General features: G+C 51.2%; 1 protein-coding gene across 4 annotated transcripts in view; it reads left to right on the top strand.

The window, feature by feature from the left end:
* Positions 1–18,148, top strand: part of FLNB (filamin B) — a 143,580-nt gene extending 125,432 nt beyond the window's left edge. For all 4 annotated transcript variants that reach the window (XM_028110330.2, XM_028110329.2, XM_088027906.1 and 1 more), the window contains 8 exons: positions 2,288–2,554; positions 3,166–3,303; positions 4,596–4,711; positions 7,810–7,942; positions 9,552–9,728; positions 14,168–14,386; positions 15,327–15,530; positions 16,448–18,148. In XM_028110330.2, coding sequence (XP_027966131.1) covers positions 2,288–2,554; positions 3,166–3,303; positions 4,596–4,711; positions 7,810–7,942; positions 9,552–9,728; positions 14,168–14,386; positions 15,327–15,530; positions 16,448–16,635 — 1,442 coding nt within the window. In that variant the 3' untranslated portion in view covers positions 16,636–18,148. The remainder of the gene's footprint in view (positions 1–2,287; positions 2,555–3,165; positions 3,304–4,595; positions 4,712–7,809; positions 7,943–9,551; positions 9,729–14,167; positions 14,387–15,326; positions 15,531–16,447) is intronic.
* Positions 18,149–18,540: the final 392 nt, after the last annotated feature.

Genomic DNA, 18,540 nt, shown 5'->3' with positions numbered 1-18,540 from the left:
TGTCAGATATAGATAGACAGACAGATAGACAGATAGATAGATAGCCATCACCGTGCGTGCAGGTTTTGAGGGTCCTGTGCCCAGAAGCTGGCACACGCTGTGTTGCACAGATTCCATGGGGACAGAAAATCGAAATAGTCTTCAGATGATGCTCAGGTTGTGATCTGCAGAGGGGGCCGCTTCTCCACCACCACTTTCCCCCTCTTTCCCAACATGCCCCGCGTCTACTTACCCGGCCTCCTCCGCAGTCCTTGTCGGTTTCTTCCCGTGTGGATGCACCGTGGGTCACGTGAGAATGTGGGGAAGGCCTCATTACTGCAGTATCCAGACAGAATCCCTTATTAAAAAGAGCTGATGCATTGTGATTGTGAAAAGTTCAGGTGTTCCAGACTGGGGAAAGGAAGTGTCACCTCCTCTCCCGCCAGCCAGGGAGGTTGTGGTTCACGTGTGAGGCACAGAGCTGGACCCTGATTGCTTCCAGCCTCATGAACACATGGGGTTGCTTTTCTGATCACACTTGTGTGCTTCTCACATAATGTATTCTGGGCGTCTTTTGACATCAGAAATGATACTTCCGCATCATATTTTTTTTTAAGGATTTTATCCATTTATTTATTTGAGAGAGGGAGAGAGAGCAAGCAGGGGGAGGAGCAGAGGGAGAGGGACAAGCAGACTCCACACTGAGTGTGGAGCCCGACGCAGGGCTTGATCTCTCTCGACCCTGGGATCATGACTTGAGCCAGAATCAAGAGTCGAATGCTTAACCAAGTGAGCCACACAGGTGCCCCCTCCACATCATGTTTTTAATGACTACATCAGATTCCATTCCGTGTCCTGATGCACTGTCCTTCACTGCGTAGTCTCAATCCTTGTACGCTGATTTCCACCCCTGGATTCCGATGCCCGGTGCTCTGTAACCTGCTCACCGTGTGCTCAGGCTGTCTGCACGTCGGATGGGCGCCCCAGGGTGGGATGGCGCGGCTGCTGTGGTTGCTGCCCCACCTTGGCAGACCGCCCTGGTGATAAAGGATCGGTGCCCGTTTTTTCTCCATTTCCCCACCAGCCCGGGGCACCGTGTTTCCTTCTCACTTTGACCAATCCAATGGAAAAATCCAGTTTTCAGTTTCATTTCTCGGGTCACTAGTGACATGGACTGTGTTTTCATCTGCTTTACTTTCCTCATTTTGCAAGTTGTCTGTTTCCTGAGGAACTAGCAGGTCAGTTACTCTTTCCCTAAAGTCTCTCTAGCTCTTGGCCCCTCTTTGCTCTGATGGGTCCTTCTTGGTGCCAGCTAATTCTGGGTGAGACTTGCTTTCCCCCCTCATTACCTAAATGAGCCCCTGTCGTCAGTTAGAATGGAGGATGGCTCATCAGCTTCCAGATGTCCTCTGGACCCAGGCCATGTGGGGCCACCCTCTCCTCAACCGCCCTTCCTTTCTGTGTCCTCAGGGCTCAAAGTCATGGCTGCTCCGCCCAGGTCGTTGTAGGGCTGGCGAGTGCAGCTTCAGGCGGCTCTAGGTGATGGCAGTACGTGGTCACCCAGCATGCGGTGCGCCTGTCTCCACCACGTCAGTGCGGGCACGGTCACTGGCATGGCATGAGCGCCTCGGGTGTGGCAGACGCCGTCTGCGTCCCGGTGTCGGTGACTGGAGGCATCACTTTTCTGAAAGCATGGCCTCTGGTATTTGACTTGCTCAAAGCTTGGCTCACGCATGGTTTCCCTTGGCAGTTGTGACCAACGTGGGTTTCACCTTTTTCTCTAAATGCGTTTTGTCTTGTTGCCTCAAAGAAATGCTGAGGCTTCTTGAAAGTACGGGATGATGGTTCTTGAATTTTCTGCCCTTACCTCCCTATGGAAAAGAGCCCCTCTAAGTATGATAGATGGGCATGTGTCACCTTTGGCTTAGAAATATCTAAGCTATTGGAGGCTTTATTTCCCTGCTGTCACTATCAGCTCCAGGCTCTGGTTTGAAACTGCTGTGTGGAATTAGGGCCAGCCAGGAAGACTGTAGAAGTACTCGGTGGGGCAAACAGTGTCACTGTCCCTAGAACGTTCTCTGCACTGGGTGGCTGGAGGGGTTCTGCCGTCTCCATGGTGGCCACAGCCACCCAGGGTTCAAGGGAGATAGGAGGGTAGGCATCCCCCCTGAATGGGAGAAAGCCTGCACCCCACACGCCTCCAGGCTGCACCCGCCTTGCCCTCTGCTGCTTGCCCTGCATGGCCTGCTCTGCCTTGGTCCCTCACCCTAACTCTGCTCTCTCCCCCCAAACTCCTGCCCCCTTTCAGAAATCGACAGCAGCGACATGTCGGCCCACGTCACCAGCCCCTCTGGCCGCATCACCGAGGCAGAGATTGTGTCCGTGGGGAAGAACTCGCACTGTGTCCGGTTTGTGCCCCAGGAGATGGGCGTTCACACAGTCAGTGTCAAGTACCGCGGCCAGCACGTGACCGGCAGCCCCTTCCAATTCACCGTGGGGCCGCTGGGTGAGGGGGGCGCCCACAAGGTCCGCGCGGGAGGCCCCGGCCTGGAGAGAGGAGAAGCAGGGGTCCCAGGTGAGCATGCGGGGGGGCTTGGTACTTGAGAAGAACAAGAGGAGCCTGGTGGTGTGAGCACCGTTCTTCACCCCGTTCCAGAGATTGACTCTTGGCATGTGTGGTTCTGATGGTGGTATTAAGGGACGTTCTTTAAAACAAGGCTTCTGTGGCTACACATGTTTGGGAATTGCTCACTTATCCAAAGCTAAACAGGTTTCTTACTGAGGGACCCCTCAGAGCCTTTAATGACTGTGTGTGTGAGCATCTAAGAGGGATGCAGGCTAAAAAAGCTCTTTGCAGAGCATCCTGCAGCGCTGACATTCGGTGGAACACACTAGAATTCTACAAAACCAGTGGTGGTGGTTGCTGGTGGGAAGATCTGTAGGGACAAAACTGAGCATTCTCATCTTTTTCTGCCTTGGTTGGGTGTGTTTGGAGATGCCTGATTTCCCGTGAACTTCATGTTCTCATGGGTGATGCTTCGAAAACATCAGTGATGCCCTTCCTTGGGGCTCTGCTTGGGCTTAAAGAAAGAGAAAAGGGAGCAGACATAACCCAGCATCGTGGGTGTGAGCAAGAAGAGAGTGTGTCCCGAGCTCGGTCACGAACCAGGTGTTTCTTTGCTTCAGCCGAGTTCAGCATATGGACCCGGGAAGCAGGTGCTGGTGGCTTGTCCATTGCCGTCGAGGGCCCCAGTAAGGCCGAGATTACATTTGATGACCATAAAAACGGATCGTGCGGTGTGTCTTACATTGCCCAGGAGCCTGGTATGTAATCACGGGCCAACTGAGGACGTGTTCCTTGTTGGGGGATGCTTAGGTTGTAGGGAATGGAAGCCTGGCGAGCTAACTTGAGTGAAAAAGGAGTTTATCTATATGGGTGTGTGGGAGCACCTCCTAGAAAACCCGTGGCAGGAAATCCTGTCAGGCCTCAAGGGGGCAGGGAGTCTGGTTCTCTGGTCCTCTCTTGGCCTCTCTGCTTCATGCTTTCATGCGGCCCTGTTATTCTGCCTACTGACCAGCCTCTCTGCCCATCCTTGGCCACCGGCTTTGTGGCTGCTCTGGACGAGTGGCCTCCGCATCTGAGCTCCCTTGAGCAGCAGTTCTTGACCTTTTGTGAGCCATGGACTCTTTTGGGCATCTGGCAAAGCCTATAGGGACTGTTCTCAGGATAATGTTTTGAAACATATAAAATAAAATGCACTGGATTATAAAAGAAATCAGTTATGTTAAAATGGAGTTATCAAAATCTTCAAGGGAATGTGTAACACAGTAACATATACACATTCTTCTGGAATACATTAAATCATAGGATTTGGTGATGGTCTGTTAATGACCTAATTTCAAAGTAGAGGTGAGTGTAAATGATATGTCAAGGTGTATATAAACCTGTAAAGTGACATGAAAATATCTGTGATCTTAGACCTGTACCCCTGAAACAAATAATACATTATATGAAATGTCTGTGATCTTTGTTGGTGACAAAGTCACGAGTACTTCTAATGTGTACTTCTTTCTAAAGAAAGAAAGTGCCAAATTTCAGCCTAAAGTTAGTGAAAGTAAAGGTGTAATTTTTTTTCCCATTCAAATTTCCTGGGTCTCCTGAGTTCTATACACGGGCCCTTAGGGAGGCCCTGTGGACCCAGGTTAAGAATCTTGGCCCTTGAGGCACCTGGGTGGCTCAGTCAGTTAAGTGTCTGCCTTCGGCTCAGGTCATGATCCCAGGGTCCTGGGATGGGGCTCCCTGCTTGGCGAAGTCACCTCCTCCCTCTGCCCCTCCCCCAACTCGTGCGTGCTCTCTCTCTCTCTCTCTCTCTCTCTCAAATAAAATCTTTAAAAAACAAAAAAAGGATCTCAGCCCTTGCCCAACCAAGGGAATCATATTGGCTCAACCTCAGCTAGGTCACCTGCCCTCAACCAACCAACCAACCAACCAGCCATGGCCATCAGGGAGGCAGGGGCTCTTGGAAGGCATTTCAGTCCCAGGAAGGAAGCCAGAGGCCGCTCTGGAACCTCCTTCCCAGAATCTCTGAAATGATGGGACTTTCCTGTCCCCACAGGTAACTATGAGGTATCTATCAAGTTCAACGACGAGCACATCCCTGAAAGTCCTTACCTGGTGCCAGTCATCGCGCCCTCTGACGACGCCCGCCGCCTCACTGTTATGAGCCTTCAGGTGAGACGCAAGGAAGCATCCATCTCATTGGCCACAGGCCGACTAGTGAAACCCTGGACTCTTGAGGCTGCTTCAATCGTCCCTTCAGTGCCAAGGGCCCCATCCCAGTGTGACTGCAGATGCTGCCAACTGTAGAGGACCTTTCCCATGGCAGAGTCACACCCCCCCCCCCTCCACGTTTAGGACAGGAGACACTTGGGGCAAGCAGAAACAGAGCCACAGTCAACAAAACACCTCAACGTTTGGGAACAAATTAGTTTTTTAAATGTTTATTCCAGAGAAACAAAGGAGGCCTGTTAATAATTGGTTAAGGGGTAAGGAGGGCTTTCAAACAGAACGAACGCCAGACCAACAGTCTGGTGACGTTCTTCCTGCTAGTTCAGGCTTCCTTTCCCTCCAGAAAGTCAGTTGCGATTGATTTTATTATGATTTATTTATAAGTGTGCAAGGCACTACGTAAGGACTTTATCAGTATTACCTCACTAAATCCTTGCAGGAGCCTGGTGAGTAGGTTTGTCCTGACCCTGTTTTAAAGATGGAAAAACTGAGATATAGAGAGGTTACGGCTACCAGAAACCAGCTAGTATGGGGCGGAGTGATGGTCTCTGGGGCTCCAGAACCCATGGTCTTAACCGTGGCTTTCTGAATCCCCGCCCCTGCACTGTAGCAAGTGGCTACACAGTCCAACCTGTTAGGAAATGCAACTTTTCTCCTGTCCTCAATGGGCTATCGAATTCAAGGTTGCATTAGAGCCTGCAGCCAAACTAAGAACCACTAGGGATGCCTTTATGTCTTTGCTCAGGACACTGAAAAGTAATTAGGTGTCTGAAATCAGGAGTAGCAATTCAGTTGCAAAGTCACACCAGAATCCCCAAATCTGATTTCTGATAAATGGGATTTCTCAGTAGCCTTCAACTGCCTCCCTGACCCCCATTCTTGAAAATACTGGATGAAATCCAATCCTGTATCTCAGGTTGGTGCTCTCATTGGCTCTAATTCCATGCACTTGGTTTACACTTGAGATTCTAACCTTTCCTTGAGGAGAATTGGTACTGCTGGTTGTTCCAAACGTCAGGGAACCCAGACAGAACCCAAAGTAGAACCGCCATCAGCAGATTGAAGAGGCCTCACCTGGAGAGTCCCAAGGGTGCTAACTGGTCACTGTGGTGTAGATGTTTTTCTTGTGTTTCATTTAAAGGCTTCTTAACAGAAGTTCCTTTTGTGGCCGACTTAACTAAAACCTATGGAGGGAGATAAACCCGGCATTTGTTGAGGGCAAAGAGCTGCCTTCATGCATCTCGAAGATTTCTTTCAGATCTTCTGAGGCGTTTATCTCCCTCTTGAGGATTTAGTGGCAAGCGGATTCAGGTAATGTAAACGGTTCTGTCCCCCAGAAACCTGGTTTGGAGAAATCCTCTCCAGGAGACTTTACTGTAGAGTCGTCTCGTCACTGTTGGGTCGTAAATACTTGAATAAGTGTGCACGTTTTTCCCTGGGTCATTTGGTGCCGAGTGATATGTAAATTATTTATCGGAGATTTGCTGGAGGCCTGCACACCAACATCTGGTGCTGGTTAGGAAAAGAGAGGCATGTAGTGTTTTGTCTTGCTTTTAAGACTTTTTAGAAAATCGAAGTCGGCTGGCATTTTGTGGAGGAGGGGATGATGAGGGGGGCGAGCTGGCAATCAAAGATTCCTGAATTTTGTGTGCAGTCCTCTCGCCCCAGTCTGTAACCTCTAGTGCAGCACAGTGGAATAGAATGTTCTACAACAATGGAAATGTCTCATATCTCCCCTGTGCAATATGGTAGCCACTGACCCACCTGTGGCAATTGAGCCCTTGAAATGTTGCTAGTGTAACTGAGGAACCAAATCTTTAATTTTATTTAATTTAATTGACTTAAATTTTAAAAAATATATTCCCTGTGTGACTACCAATTAGGCAGTGCAGCTTTAGTACCTTGCTACTGAGATGTGGTCCTGGGACTAGCAGCCTCAGCATTGCCTGGGAATTTACTAGAATTCCAGGCTCCCCGCCCTCTGACCGACTGGATCAGAATCTGCATTTTAACAAGACCCCCCACATCCTTCGATTGCACATTGAGGTATCATCTGAGGAGTGGCTGTTCAATCAAGTTTACTGCAAAACTGCTAACTTGTAAAATTTTGTGGTTCAGGACTGGCCAATTTTAAAATATCTTAAGCATCTAAACCTCTAATCCCCTCCTCCTGCGAGAGGCTGTAGTTTCCAGGACAGAGTGTGGAGGGTGAAACTGATCCAGTGAATAGTGAAAGCTAGCCTTCTTTTTGTTGTGTTTCTTTTTGTTGGGGGTGGGTGGGGGCTAGGAGTGCGGTGCAGACAACTTCTAAATGCATATTAATACTTAACGATAAGCTGACCTTTGTGAGCCTCTCTGTGTATGGACCAGGCCCTGCGCTGAGTGCTTGGAATGCATCACTTCATTTCATCCTCATTCAACAGCTCTCTGGTGTAGATTTGGTAATTGTGCCCATTTTACAGATGAGGAGACTGAGACTCAAAAGATTGAACAGCTTACTTTACACAGCTAGGAAATGGTAGTCACCCCAGGTCCTGCTGATTCTTAACCATGTATAGTCCATTACGAGTTTATTAAAAGTCATCTCCATTCCTACCCTTGAGATAAAAAATAGCAATGATATAAAACTTTATTCATGTTGGTGAGTACATGGTTTTGTCAGTCACCAGGCTCCTCTCAAAAGAGGGCCCTTCCTTTTTGACCTGGAAGACACTGGGTTTTCTGGCTGTCCAGGTCTTGTTTGGGATATGGAAATTGTAGTTCTGTTGACCAGGATAGTCTCAGTCTCCAAATGCAGTAACCATTTCTTCCAGCCCAAACCAAGGTGCTAGACGACGCCGACGTGTGTCTCTCTTGTCTTATATTTAAAGCTAGAAGTGTGGAAGAAGGCACCTGCTTTTCTGTTGTCAGACGTTATATGGATAAACATTCCAAGCCTTTTTGCATGAGAACCGTCCCCTGGAGTCCCGGGTCGGGTCAGTGTGTGCCACTGAGCAGGAACAACCAAGGGCCGTAACCTGTTTAATGTATTAAATTCCCAGGAATCGGGATTAAAAGTTAACCAGCCAGCCTCCTTTGCTATAAGGTTGAATGGGGCAAAAGGCAAGATCGATGCAAAGGTGCACAGCCCCTCCGGAGCCGTGGAGGAGTGCCATGTGTCTGAGCTGGAGCCAGGTAAGCCAGAGGCGGGTGGGCAGGCCCCGGCATCCGCGCCTCCCCGAGGAATGTTTCTGCAAGTGTGCACCCCCTCGGAGGGCTAATCGGCTGCACCGAGGCCAGCCAGCCTTCAGATTCCCTTCTCCTGCTGTTGCCAGGCACTGTGTACACATTAGGGCATAAACATTTGCCAGGCACAAGAAGACACTTTGGTATATAGCCTTCCCTTTTCTCTTTTCTTTTCCTTTCTTTTCTTTTCAACAAATACTGCTTTATTTTCTGTTGTTTTTCAGATTCCCTTCACATTCTATTCATTGTAACTTTTTTCTCCTAGTTTAACAAAATCTTACAGATTTTTATTATGTTGTTGACCATATGACACAAATAAGTACTCTTTGACCTCACTTTGAGGGAAAAGTTAATTGATGTTCATCTGTAAATTTCAAAGAATCTGGGGCTCCAGCATGCTTACTAGCATAAGATTTTCCTGCCCGCTCCCTTGACGTACAGAATTCTCTGACCTCTATCAACTTTAATGAGCCATTTTGCCAGTGAACATTTACTAAGTGTGAGAGACTTGGCGGGATGGTAAGACTAAGGAAGACATGACGCCTGCCCTCAAAGAGGAGCTCAGAGTGGAGTGGGGCCCTGGCCGGAAGCCTGCAGTACCCTGGGGAGGACCCCAGATGGTCACCAATACCCCAGGAGAACCGAGAACCAAATGATAAAAGAGCAGGAGAGAAAAATAACTTCCTGCCTTGGTGAGGCCCGAGGGCTTCTCAGAGGAAGCGACATTGAATGTGGCCCTGATGCATGAGGAAGGGCCCTGTGATCACTGCCTTTAATCGGGCATTTGCTGTGTGTCCTGCGACATGTACAGCGAAGGTAGACATCTGGAGAGGTAGGAGAACAGGCAGTCTGCATCCCAGGTGGGAGGGCTTCAAGGAGGAAGAGATGATGGATGGATATTCTTGGTGTCTGTTCAGTGGACAGATTACTGCATGCTGTGACCCAAACACACTGTGGAAAACCTGGCCATTGCCTTTGAGGGGTGGGCAGTTGCTAGCTTAGAGCTTAATTCAGAAGCATTAATGCCAGTTGGAACCATTTCTTTGCCCTTCAAGGGGCCAAGTGAGAAGTGAGTTTTTCATAAAGTGTTTTCTCAGGGGCACCTGGGTGGCTCAGTCTATTAAGCGTCTGCCTTTGGCTCAGGTCATGATCCCAGGTTCCTGGGATCGAGCCCTGCATGGGGCTCCCTGCTCAGCGGGGAGTCTGCTTCTCCCTCTCCTCCTGCCCCTCCCCCTGGCTCATTCTCTTTCTCTCAAATAAATAAAAAAATATAAAAAAAGAAAAGAAAAAGAAAGTGTTCTCCCAAGGCAGACACCACAGAGGATGAAACCTAGAATTTGAGATTTGGATGCATTTCCCAAAGAGTTGACGAGGGACACATAAATAGGCCCATCTGGTTTTGAAATCCAACATATTGGGTGCCAGGCTTCCAGTAGAGCTGTGGTCTTATTAATGATTTAAAATTCACCATCTCAGGCTGGCCTCCATCCTTTGCCCTCACCTTGGTCGGTGGTGTCCACGTACTTGGCTTTACCCTGTACTTTGCTCACTCTCCTAGACAAGTACGCCGTGCGCTTCATCCCCCATGAGAATGGCATCCACACGATCGACGTCAAGTTCAACGGGAGCCACGTGGTTGGAAGCCCCTTCAAAGTGCGCGTCGGGGAGCCCGGACAAGCGGGGAACCCCGCCCTGGTGTCCGCCTATGGTGCTGGGCTTGAAGGGGGCACCACAGGTAACCCACGACCCCGGCCTCTCATCTTTAACTGAGCCCATTCCAGGGCTCAGCCAGCAGGAGCTCTTCAGGCTTCGGGAAGCCTTCCCTGCGCTTTCCCAGGGAAGCTGCAGTGATGGACACTTTGGAGCTCTTGATCCCCAGAGTTGTTTTGGGGCATGTGGTTTGACCCAAGATAAGTCTGGAGCAAGGGCTTGATGACCATATTATCGCACCTCATTACTATTTCCTCTGCTTCCCCTGTCTTCCTTGGCCAAGTGCCTTGACATCAGGGCCAGGACACTGATCGTGAGGGAATACAGTGCCCTGTCTTTGCTTTTGAGGGTTCCTTTGCCTGCAGAGGATTCAGTGTGTGTCACGGGCCTCCTGGGAGGTCTCCTGCCCTCCGTTCCTTCAGCAGTCCTGGGCTCAGAGAAACAACCTTGAATCTGCAGTAGGACCTGTCACGGTCTGTCTCTCCCTTTTAGTTTCTGGTCCTTGGGGAGGAGGAGAAAAGACGGTGGCAAAGAATTCTAGAGCTTTTTGGACTCGTTACAATCTGTTTTTAGTCTTCGCCATGGATGGGGCACATTTGACTGTGAAAGAGGAAGCAGGGGTGGATATAAATGAAACTGGCTCCGTCTCCTTGCTTCTCCCTCCTTCCATCTAGAGGGAACACCACCGGTGGTTCAGGGGGGGACCTTTCGACTGCCTGTATCTGTCGTCCTCATGCACGGTCCCTTAGCTAGTTGGTTTGTTAAAAAGGTAGACATATAGTTTGGTTCTTATTTTACAGAAATAATCTTGGTGCACGTGCTGTTGTACAACATTTTCCACTTGGCATCTTAAAGAACTTCCTGTGTCAAAACACAGATCTATGCCCTTTGTAATGGCTTCGGTTAGTGTTCATCCCGTGAGCCTCGGGGCAGGGTGGGTGACTGGTACGGAGAGTGCCGGCATGGGGAGCTTGTCCACTCAGACTTCTCTGCAGGGCATGTCCATAGACATGGACGCACTGGAACACGGTTTGCACTGGGCCTTTGGAAGGCAATCCGGTCCCAGCTCGAGTCCCTTGTGTGTGCACATTCTACTCTAGTCTCTCCCTGATGCAGTGAGTTGGACAGAGCAGACCCGCTTCGCATGGGCAAGGAGATGGGTGGCTGTGGTTACTTGGCATCTAGCCCTAGGGAGCCAGTGTCCTGAGTGGCCCCAGGGGCCCTGCCCAGGTACAGGAGTCACTGACAGGCTGGCATGCCGCCCCGAGCAGAACCACCCACAGGGGTGGCATAAGTGCTTCTGGACTCCCGAGACCCATCCGATCCGGCTCCACACGGAATGGTGGGCCAGTAGCTTGCCCTTTATAAGAGGCATGGTAATACTTCACCCTACGCCATTCCATTTCACAGATGAAGAAAGTGAGGCTCAGAAGGGTCGAGTCACTCCCTAAGCTTTTATTTAGCTGGGAGGGGGCAGAACCAGGCATCAGTCCAGGTCCATGACCTCAAAGCCTTTGTCCTTAACCCCAGAGTTTTGCTGCCTAAGTGGCTGGCTCCACCCAGTGGTAGTGAACCTAGTGGCCCACTTTGTAGGGTATCCTAAACCAGGACCTCTGTTCTCCCAGCTGCCTGGAATGGTCCCCAGGCAGGAGTGCAGGCATTTGGTCCCTGGCAAGCCACCTGCTTGACGAGGGGCGGGATCCTCCTGGCATTTGGAGCCACGCACACCTTGGTCCGGGTCCCCCAGCAGCCACTGAGGACCCCTGCAGCTGCCGGCAGCCACCTTACCCTCCTGCTGGGTCACACCTGCTGCGTTCGGGGCCTCATGCTGCCTCGTGGCTGCTCGCGTGCCTTCTCGGGAGCTTGGGTTTCAGGCTGTGCTTTGCAAGAGCTGAATGCCACTGAGAGGAGCCAGTCTTAACGGGGATACTCCCAGCCAGGAGGGAGAGGTACAGAGCATGCCGGTTTCAAACCCTGTATAAATATTGCTCTTGTCAAGGGGAAGGCGTCTTGTTTTTCTAGCCCTCCTGCTTCCGAGCCTTTCCCCAAATATCCATCCCAGGATTACACAGCTGCAGTGTACATGGAATAAAAAGGTATTTGTGCTTGGCTGCTGGAGGGCCTGGCATCCTGACCTGCAGAATAAAGCAAACTTGCCTGTGTTTTTATGGGTGGGCTTGCTGTATCTCTTGGCTTGAGCTTTAAATGGTCCGTTTTGCAGGTTTGGGAGCAGGGGAATGTGGAGAATTTGGGGTGGGACTGTCTGCTTGCCGAGGAGCTGAGAGGTTGGGTGTTAGACCAGGGGGTTCTCGACGCTCTGGATTGGAAGACCAGTCTTCCTGATAAAATGCTCCAAGAACCCCAGTGTGCACAAGGTGGGACCAAAGAGCCTCCTTCCCTCCCCTGCCCCCTCACCCACCTTCACGATGGAGTAGGGCTGCCGTAGGCATGCATTAGCCACACAGGAACTCAGCCGTGCACACACGGGGTTGCAGGGGGTGGAGACTGCCATGCCCGGAGATGTTTGGGGTATCGTGTTGGTTCTAGCTGGAGGCAGTCGGCAGAGGGACTCCTGCACGTGGGATTTTCTTTCTCCTCACTTCTCTCAGGCAAGTGCCTTAGCTCCACACTGGGCGGATCTTGTGTTTAAATCCCCAGTCCTGCCATTCCCCGGTGTGACTTGGCGCAAAGGATTTGACCTCACCAGGCCTCCACTTCCTTCCTGTAAAATGGGAAGAAGAAGGGAGCCCACCCAATAGGTTGTTCCAGGTAGCTCTTGCCTGTCATTCCTTACTTCCCTTTCCCACCTCATCTGCCCTGTCTCGCCAGGCCCTCCCAGCCAGGATTCACGGATCTTGATCTTTCTTGAGAAGGGAGCAACTTGTTAAAATGGGTTGGGCTTCTTTCCCCCGCAGCGGGGTCTTTTCATCTTCGCTTTAAAAATATCTTTCCTTGGGCGCCTGAGTGGCTCAGTCGGTTAAGCGACTGCCTTCGGCTCAGGTCATGATCCTGAAGTCCCGGGATCGAGTCCCGCATCGGGCTCCCTGCTCGGTGGGGAGTCTGCTTCTCCCTCGGACCCTCCCCCCTCTCATGCTCTCTCTCTATCTCATTCTCTCTCTCAAATAAATAAATAAAATCTTAAAAAAAATTTAAAAAAAATCTTTCCTTATCGTCACCTTGCAGCCACTTCCTGGAAATGCCGTCCCTTGTCATGCGCCACCCCTCCCTTGCCCGCACAGCCTCGCTCTTGGCTGCATGGTGTAGAAACAAGGTTGAGATAATCGGGCAGTGGGGGGTGGGGGGAGAGGCTGGGACAGGAGCCTCAGGAGCTTCCAGAAGCAGCTGGGTTGTGTTTGGGGGTTGCAAGATAGCAGCGCCTTTGTTTTACTGATAGCCAGAACAATAATTCTTTCTCTGGCCTGGGAACTATAATTAAACCCAAATAGTTCCCCGCTGGGGCGGCATCCAGGGCGCTGGAAAAAAAGCACTGCCCTGCGCAGGCTGCTGTGCCAGGGATGGCCCATAGAGGGCACTGTAGCGGGCAGCCCTCACCGACCACCTCATCCCCCTCTGGGCGGGAAATGGGCCTGAAGGAGTGGAGGCTTCTGCAGGGCATTGGGCTCTGGCAGGAATGTGCCACAGTCATTGGTCGGCCCAGCTTTTCTCTTGTCACAAGGCAGGACGTCCATGCAGGAGTCCCCTGTGAGCCAGGCAAGAGGCTCCGGGGCCGCACGGAATTGTTCATACCCTGGTTCTACCAGTTTCCTAGTTCGTAGCGCTGCTTGGCAAGTGCCCGAACCTCCCTGAGCCTCTGTCATTTGTTAAACAGGAAGCGCTGGGCACGTAACAGGATGCTTACTGTGGGACCTGGAGCCCGCACGGTGCAAGTATGGCTCAGTTAGCAGGAGCCGCTGTTTTGGCCCTATTCTTGTTGCTGGTGTTCATGGCAAAGTGGGGGGCTAGCAGATTCTAGCAGCTGCCCCGGTCTTTAGCGTGGTGACTGGGGCAAGGAGCCTGTGAGGGAAGATGATGATGCTGGGCCTGCTCGGCTTCTCCAAGTCCACCAAAGGTCAGAGGGGCCCACACACCCCCCGCCCCGCCGGAGGCAGGGCTGAGCCCCCGGCAGCTGAAACAGCATTTCAGGCTGACAATGAAGACTCCGGCTTCTTGCCCTCTGCCACCGCGCCTGCCCAGGGGCGAGAACAGGGTGTCCTGGCGGTTGGTGCTGGTGGGCGAAATGTCAGCCACACTCTTGCCTCTGCCTTGGAAAGGGAGGCCCTCTGTGCCAGGAGCTCAGAGCTAGTATGGGTGGGTTCGCCCGCCACCAAGGCCACCCCTCTGTGGGGGAACCTGTGTGTTCCCCCCTGCTCCCATTGCTTCAGTGCCCCTGGGGAAGCTCCCCAAACTACACCCCCCCACCCATCCCTCCAAACCAATACGACATTACCTCTTCCTTTCTCCCAGGTATCCAGTCTGAATTTTTCATCAACACAACCCGAGCAGGGCCAGGGACATTATCTGTCACCATTGAAGGCCCGTCCAAAGTTAAAATGGATTGCCAGGAGACCCCAGAAGGCTACAAAGTCATGTACACCCCCATGGCTCCTGGAAGCTACCTGATTGGCGTCAAATATGGTGGGCCCAACCACATTGTGGGCAGTCCATTCAAGGCCAAGGTGACAGGTAACAACCAAATAGCTTTGAAGTTACTCTTTTTCCTGTGGAGCGCGTCTTGTCAGATTATCAGCAGTAAACTGTGGGTAATTTTAGATACTTTGAATCGCCTTTGAGTCTTGAATGTAAAGAAACGGTAGAACGTGCCAGGGGAGTAAACATCTTTAGAAGCCCGTGGGTATGTGCTTGTGTCATCCCCTACAAAATAATGAGTGTAGAAATGGAAAAAATCATGTTTTCTTTTTTTAACAGAAAAGAAAAATATTTACATATTTGAAATCTTACATATTTGTTTAGATCAGGACCTGAAAAATCCCCTTATTTGTAACCGGCACTTTTAAAATAATCAAAAGGTTTTATTACATTTACAAAAATGCGCCTCCTTCAGGACACTAGAAAAAATGACAGCCAAAACCACCTCAGAGCCCACGGCCCAAGGTAATCACCATAAATATAGTGGTAAATCCCTTCCACAGGTCTCTGCTTGGTTCACGGTCGTATGAGTAGCATAGCTTCGTTGCAGAAAAATTAAAAGATTCTGATAAATCATCCTGTCACATGCAGAGAGAACCTTTTTTATTTTGTTATATGTTCTCCCCAACATAAAACATTGCTTTTACACTGTTTATACATGAGTATTTTATCTCAATGGAAAAGAGGTAAATTCTGCAGGGTGGCACGAGGTTATGTGGGAGGGATTTCCAGGCTTTGTCGTTTGCCTCGCTGTGTGGGGTGGGACCCAGGGGTTTGGAAGACATTATGGGGGGGAGATGGTAATGTTTAGATCAGGTGTTGGGGATACAAGGTGGGGATGTGGTAGCTTTGGGATCCAGCTGTCAGGGTGCAGGGACTTTCCCGGGGCTTCTACCCAGGGCACTTGCCTCTTCTAGCTGAGAGGACCTACTACTCTGGCCATTAACTCCTCCCTCCTCCCCCTCCCATCTTCTAGGCCAGCGTCTGGTCAGCCCTGGCTCCACCAACGAGACCTCGTCCATTCTGGTGGAGTCCGTGACCAGGTCATCCACAGAGACCTGCTATAGTGCCGTCCCCAAGGCATCCTCAGACGCCAGCAAGGTGACCTCCAAAGGGGCAGGGCTCTCAAAGGCCTTCGTGGGCCAAAAGAGCTCCTTCTTGGTGGACTGCAGCAAGGCTGGTAGGTAGCCTGGTCCTGCTCGAGGGTTAGGGTGGAAGTGGGCTGAGGACCCTCTGCTAACTTTAGTCTTCCCTGCAGTGCCCACCTGCCCATGAAACCCAAACGTTTGCAAGTAACCTTGTTCATTACCCCACTCTCCTGCACTTAATATTTTCAAATGATTTTCCTCTTTTGACTCTTGATTCTTTCAAATGCCCTCAAGGTAGCCTGGAAAGGTGGCATTATCCCCATTACAGATGGGCAGACTGAATCAGTAACCCGGCCCCTTCTCTGCCAATAATTGCTTTAATTGCAGTTTGAACTTGGGTATTTATTTGGGTATCAGTAGTTAGTTGCCTGGGTTCTGGCATCTGGCATATCTGGGCTGGAAACCTGGCTCCACTACTTCTCCCTTCCCCCCTCCTTCTCTCCCCCCCTCCCTTCCCCAAACTGAGCCATGTGATCTTGGGAAAGTTACTAAATCTTTTTCTAAATGTCAGTTTCTTGCTGTCTAAAATGGGAATAATAAAGTCACCTTCCTTAAGTTTCTAATGAGAATAAATGAGATCAGAGTAGCCATCACTTACATAACCCTTATTACGAGCTAAGGGCTTCACATACAACTTGTGTAGCCCATGGGGTAGGTGCTGGCATCATCTCCTGTTTACAGATGGGCAAGCTGAGGCAGAGAGAGGCGAAGTTCCACATCCAAGGTCCCCCAGCGAGGAGGTGGCAGGCGGGGATTTGAACCCATGCCGTTGGGCTCTGAGTCTTTGCTTGTAATTGCCTTGCCGTCTCACCTCTCAGAGGTCCCAGCATCATTGTAGAATCTCAACAGACAATAGTTGGTACATTTCCTTTGGCTCCTATTTCCCCTCCCCTTCCTCTGCCTTCCATGATGCATCCTGATGGAGTAACCACCTTTCTTTGCCTCTCAGGTTCCAACATGCTGCTGATCGGTGTCCATGGGCCAACCACCCCCTGCGAAGAGGTCTCCATGAAGCACGTGGGCAATCAACAATACAACGTCACATATGTCGTCAAGGAGAAGGGAGATTACGTTCTGGCCGTGAAGTGGGGAGAGGAACACATCCCCGGCAGTCCCTTCCATGTCACGGTGCCTTAAAACAGTTCTCGTCAGATCCTGGGAGGAGTTCTGGTGGTCGCTTTTGTTGCTTGTTTGTAACTTGTTTTATACAAAGTTTTCCTCCAGCCTGTTTGTGGGTCTGAAATCCCATCCCGAAAACATTGCCGTTGTAAAGTGCCTTGAGAAATAAGTCTAGACTTGACTCTTTAGGGACACGCTGGGGACTCTTAAGAAACGCAAACTCATGCAGTGGGCTGAGAAGATTTCCAGGCACACTCGGTTCAGATCCGACCTCTTGCTGGCACAGATCACCCCCTGCAGACAGACCAAGGTCACTCGCAAGACTGACATTTCTAAAGAATGAAATTGGCTAGCCCATCTATGAAACGAGACTGGCAGGGAGGGACAGGGCGAAGAGGCAACCTACTTGAGGCTGGCATTTAGAAGAGGACCAGCAGCCTACCCCATAAAAGGCTCTTAGGCAGACACCATTGTTTCAACACTACTCCTCTCCACACCCCTGCCCGCTCCGTGGCCTTTGTACGCGTCTCAGAGGGAAGCGGCTACATGGTGGCAGACTGGCCTCCATGCTTCCTAGTACCTCTCGCCTCGTTCTGCTGAGTATTTCCCTGCCAAGTTGTAACATGTGCCCATCTTGGCAGCTACGTTTTGCTTTTGTCTTTAAAGGCCATTGAAGTCTCTGGGTCTGAGGAAATTCTGGGGCAAGCAGCCCCCTCCTGCCAAAGATTCCTTTTTTTTTAACCAACACGAGCCTTTGTTCCTAACACACACTCCAGCCATTTGTCAGTCTGATGAGGCTTGCCAGCACGTTCGAATGGCCGCAGGTGGGTCACTGTGTCAGCGCCCTCATCTGCAGAGGCCTGTCACGGGGCAGAACACTCCACACCCACCTCCAATCAGCTGTGGGATCACTTCTGGAAAAGAATTACAGATAGGAAAGAATGGAACTCCTGCTGACCTTTGGCCTCAAAATCAGGGCACTGTGGAGGGGGTGGGACAGACGGCAGCAGCTCCCCGGTGGTCTTCTGTCACTGGGCACAAGTGGTGAGAGCTACAGAGCTGACGGGGGCTCTGTATTCATTTGGCCCTGACCGCGTCATCCGAGGCTGTGTGGAAAGCAGCGTGTGGGGCCCAAATTCCAGGAATGGGGCACGAGGCATTTTGCACCCCTTTCTGCAGACCTGAGCTGCCTTCGGGATAAAGTGAAAGCCTTCGGGGCCGCGTCCTGACTTCAGGGCCCAGGTGTGAGGTATGGTCTGGGCCGGCAGACCTTTTTGATTTGCGGCTCCGTCCTGAGGAAGTGTCACGGGTGCCTCCGTGGGTGGGACAGGGAGCGAGGGAGGGGACCGTCACCAAGATGCAACAGCTGGGGGCAGGTGTTGGCAACAGCCCACCCCTTAGACACCGGAGCAGCCCGAAGCCTATTGTGAAAGGGCCACAGGTTTTGTAAACTGGGACATGGAAGCGAAACTGGAATCAAATGCCGACTGTAAATTGTATCTCATAACTTATTAAATGTTTGCTCTGTCAAGCTCCCCTGGTGTTCTTGGAGGGTGTTGTTTCGGAGTAAATGGTTCGAGTCTCTGACCAGCCCTCCCTGCCGCTGGCTGAAAGGACACAGGTTAGCAGCTTGTTACGACAGTGAGCCTGGCCTCTGTTTGCGGGGCGGGGGGCGGGGGGGCTGGCTTTTCCGGGAGCCCCGCTGGGAGGGTATCATCAGGAGAGGCCAGGCGGCCAGACAGGCTGGGTCTGGCAGTGAGGGCGCCTGGGCCGGGACACCGACACAGCCTCTTAGGAGAGAAGCCTTCTTCCCGATGGCGGAGATCCTGTCATTCTAGGGAGTTGACTCAGACAAGAAGCTAGGCCACCTGTCCCCCAGCTGCCCTTGGACAACAGGGTTCGTGTGTGGTGTTCGTCTTCCTC

Source organism: Eumetopias jubatus, unplaced genomic scaffold (assembly GCF_037043125.1).
Source record: "Eumetopias jubatus isolate StellerSeaLion01/CBP00866 unplaced genomic scaffold, mEumJub1_p1.0 scaffold_1, whole genome shotgun sequence".
Taxonomy (NCBI): domain Eukaryota; kingdom Metazoa; phylum Chordata; class Mammalia; order Carnivora; family Otariidae; genus Eumetopias; species Eumetopias jubatus.
This window is presented reverse-complemented; position numbering and strand designations above follow the sequence as displayed.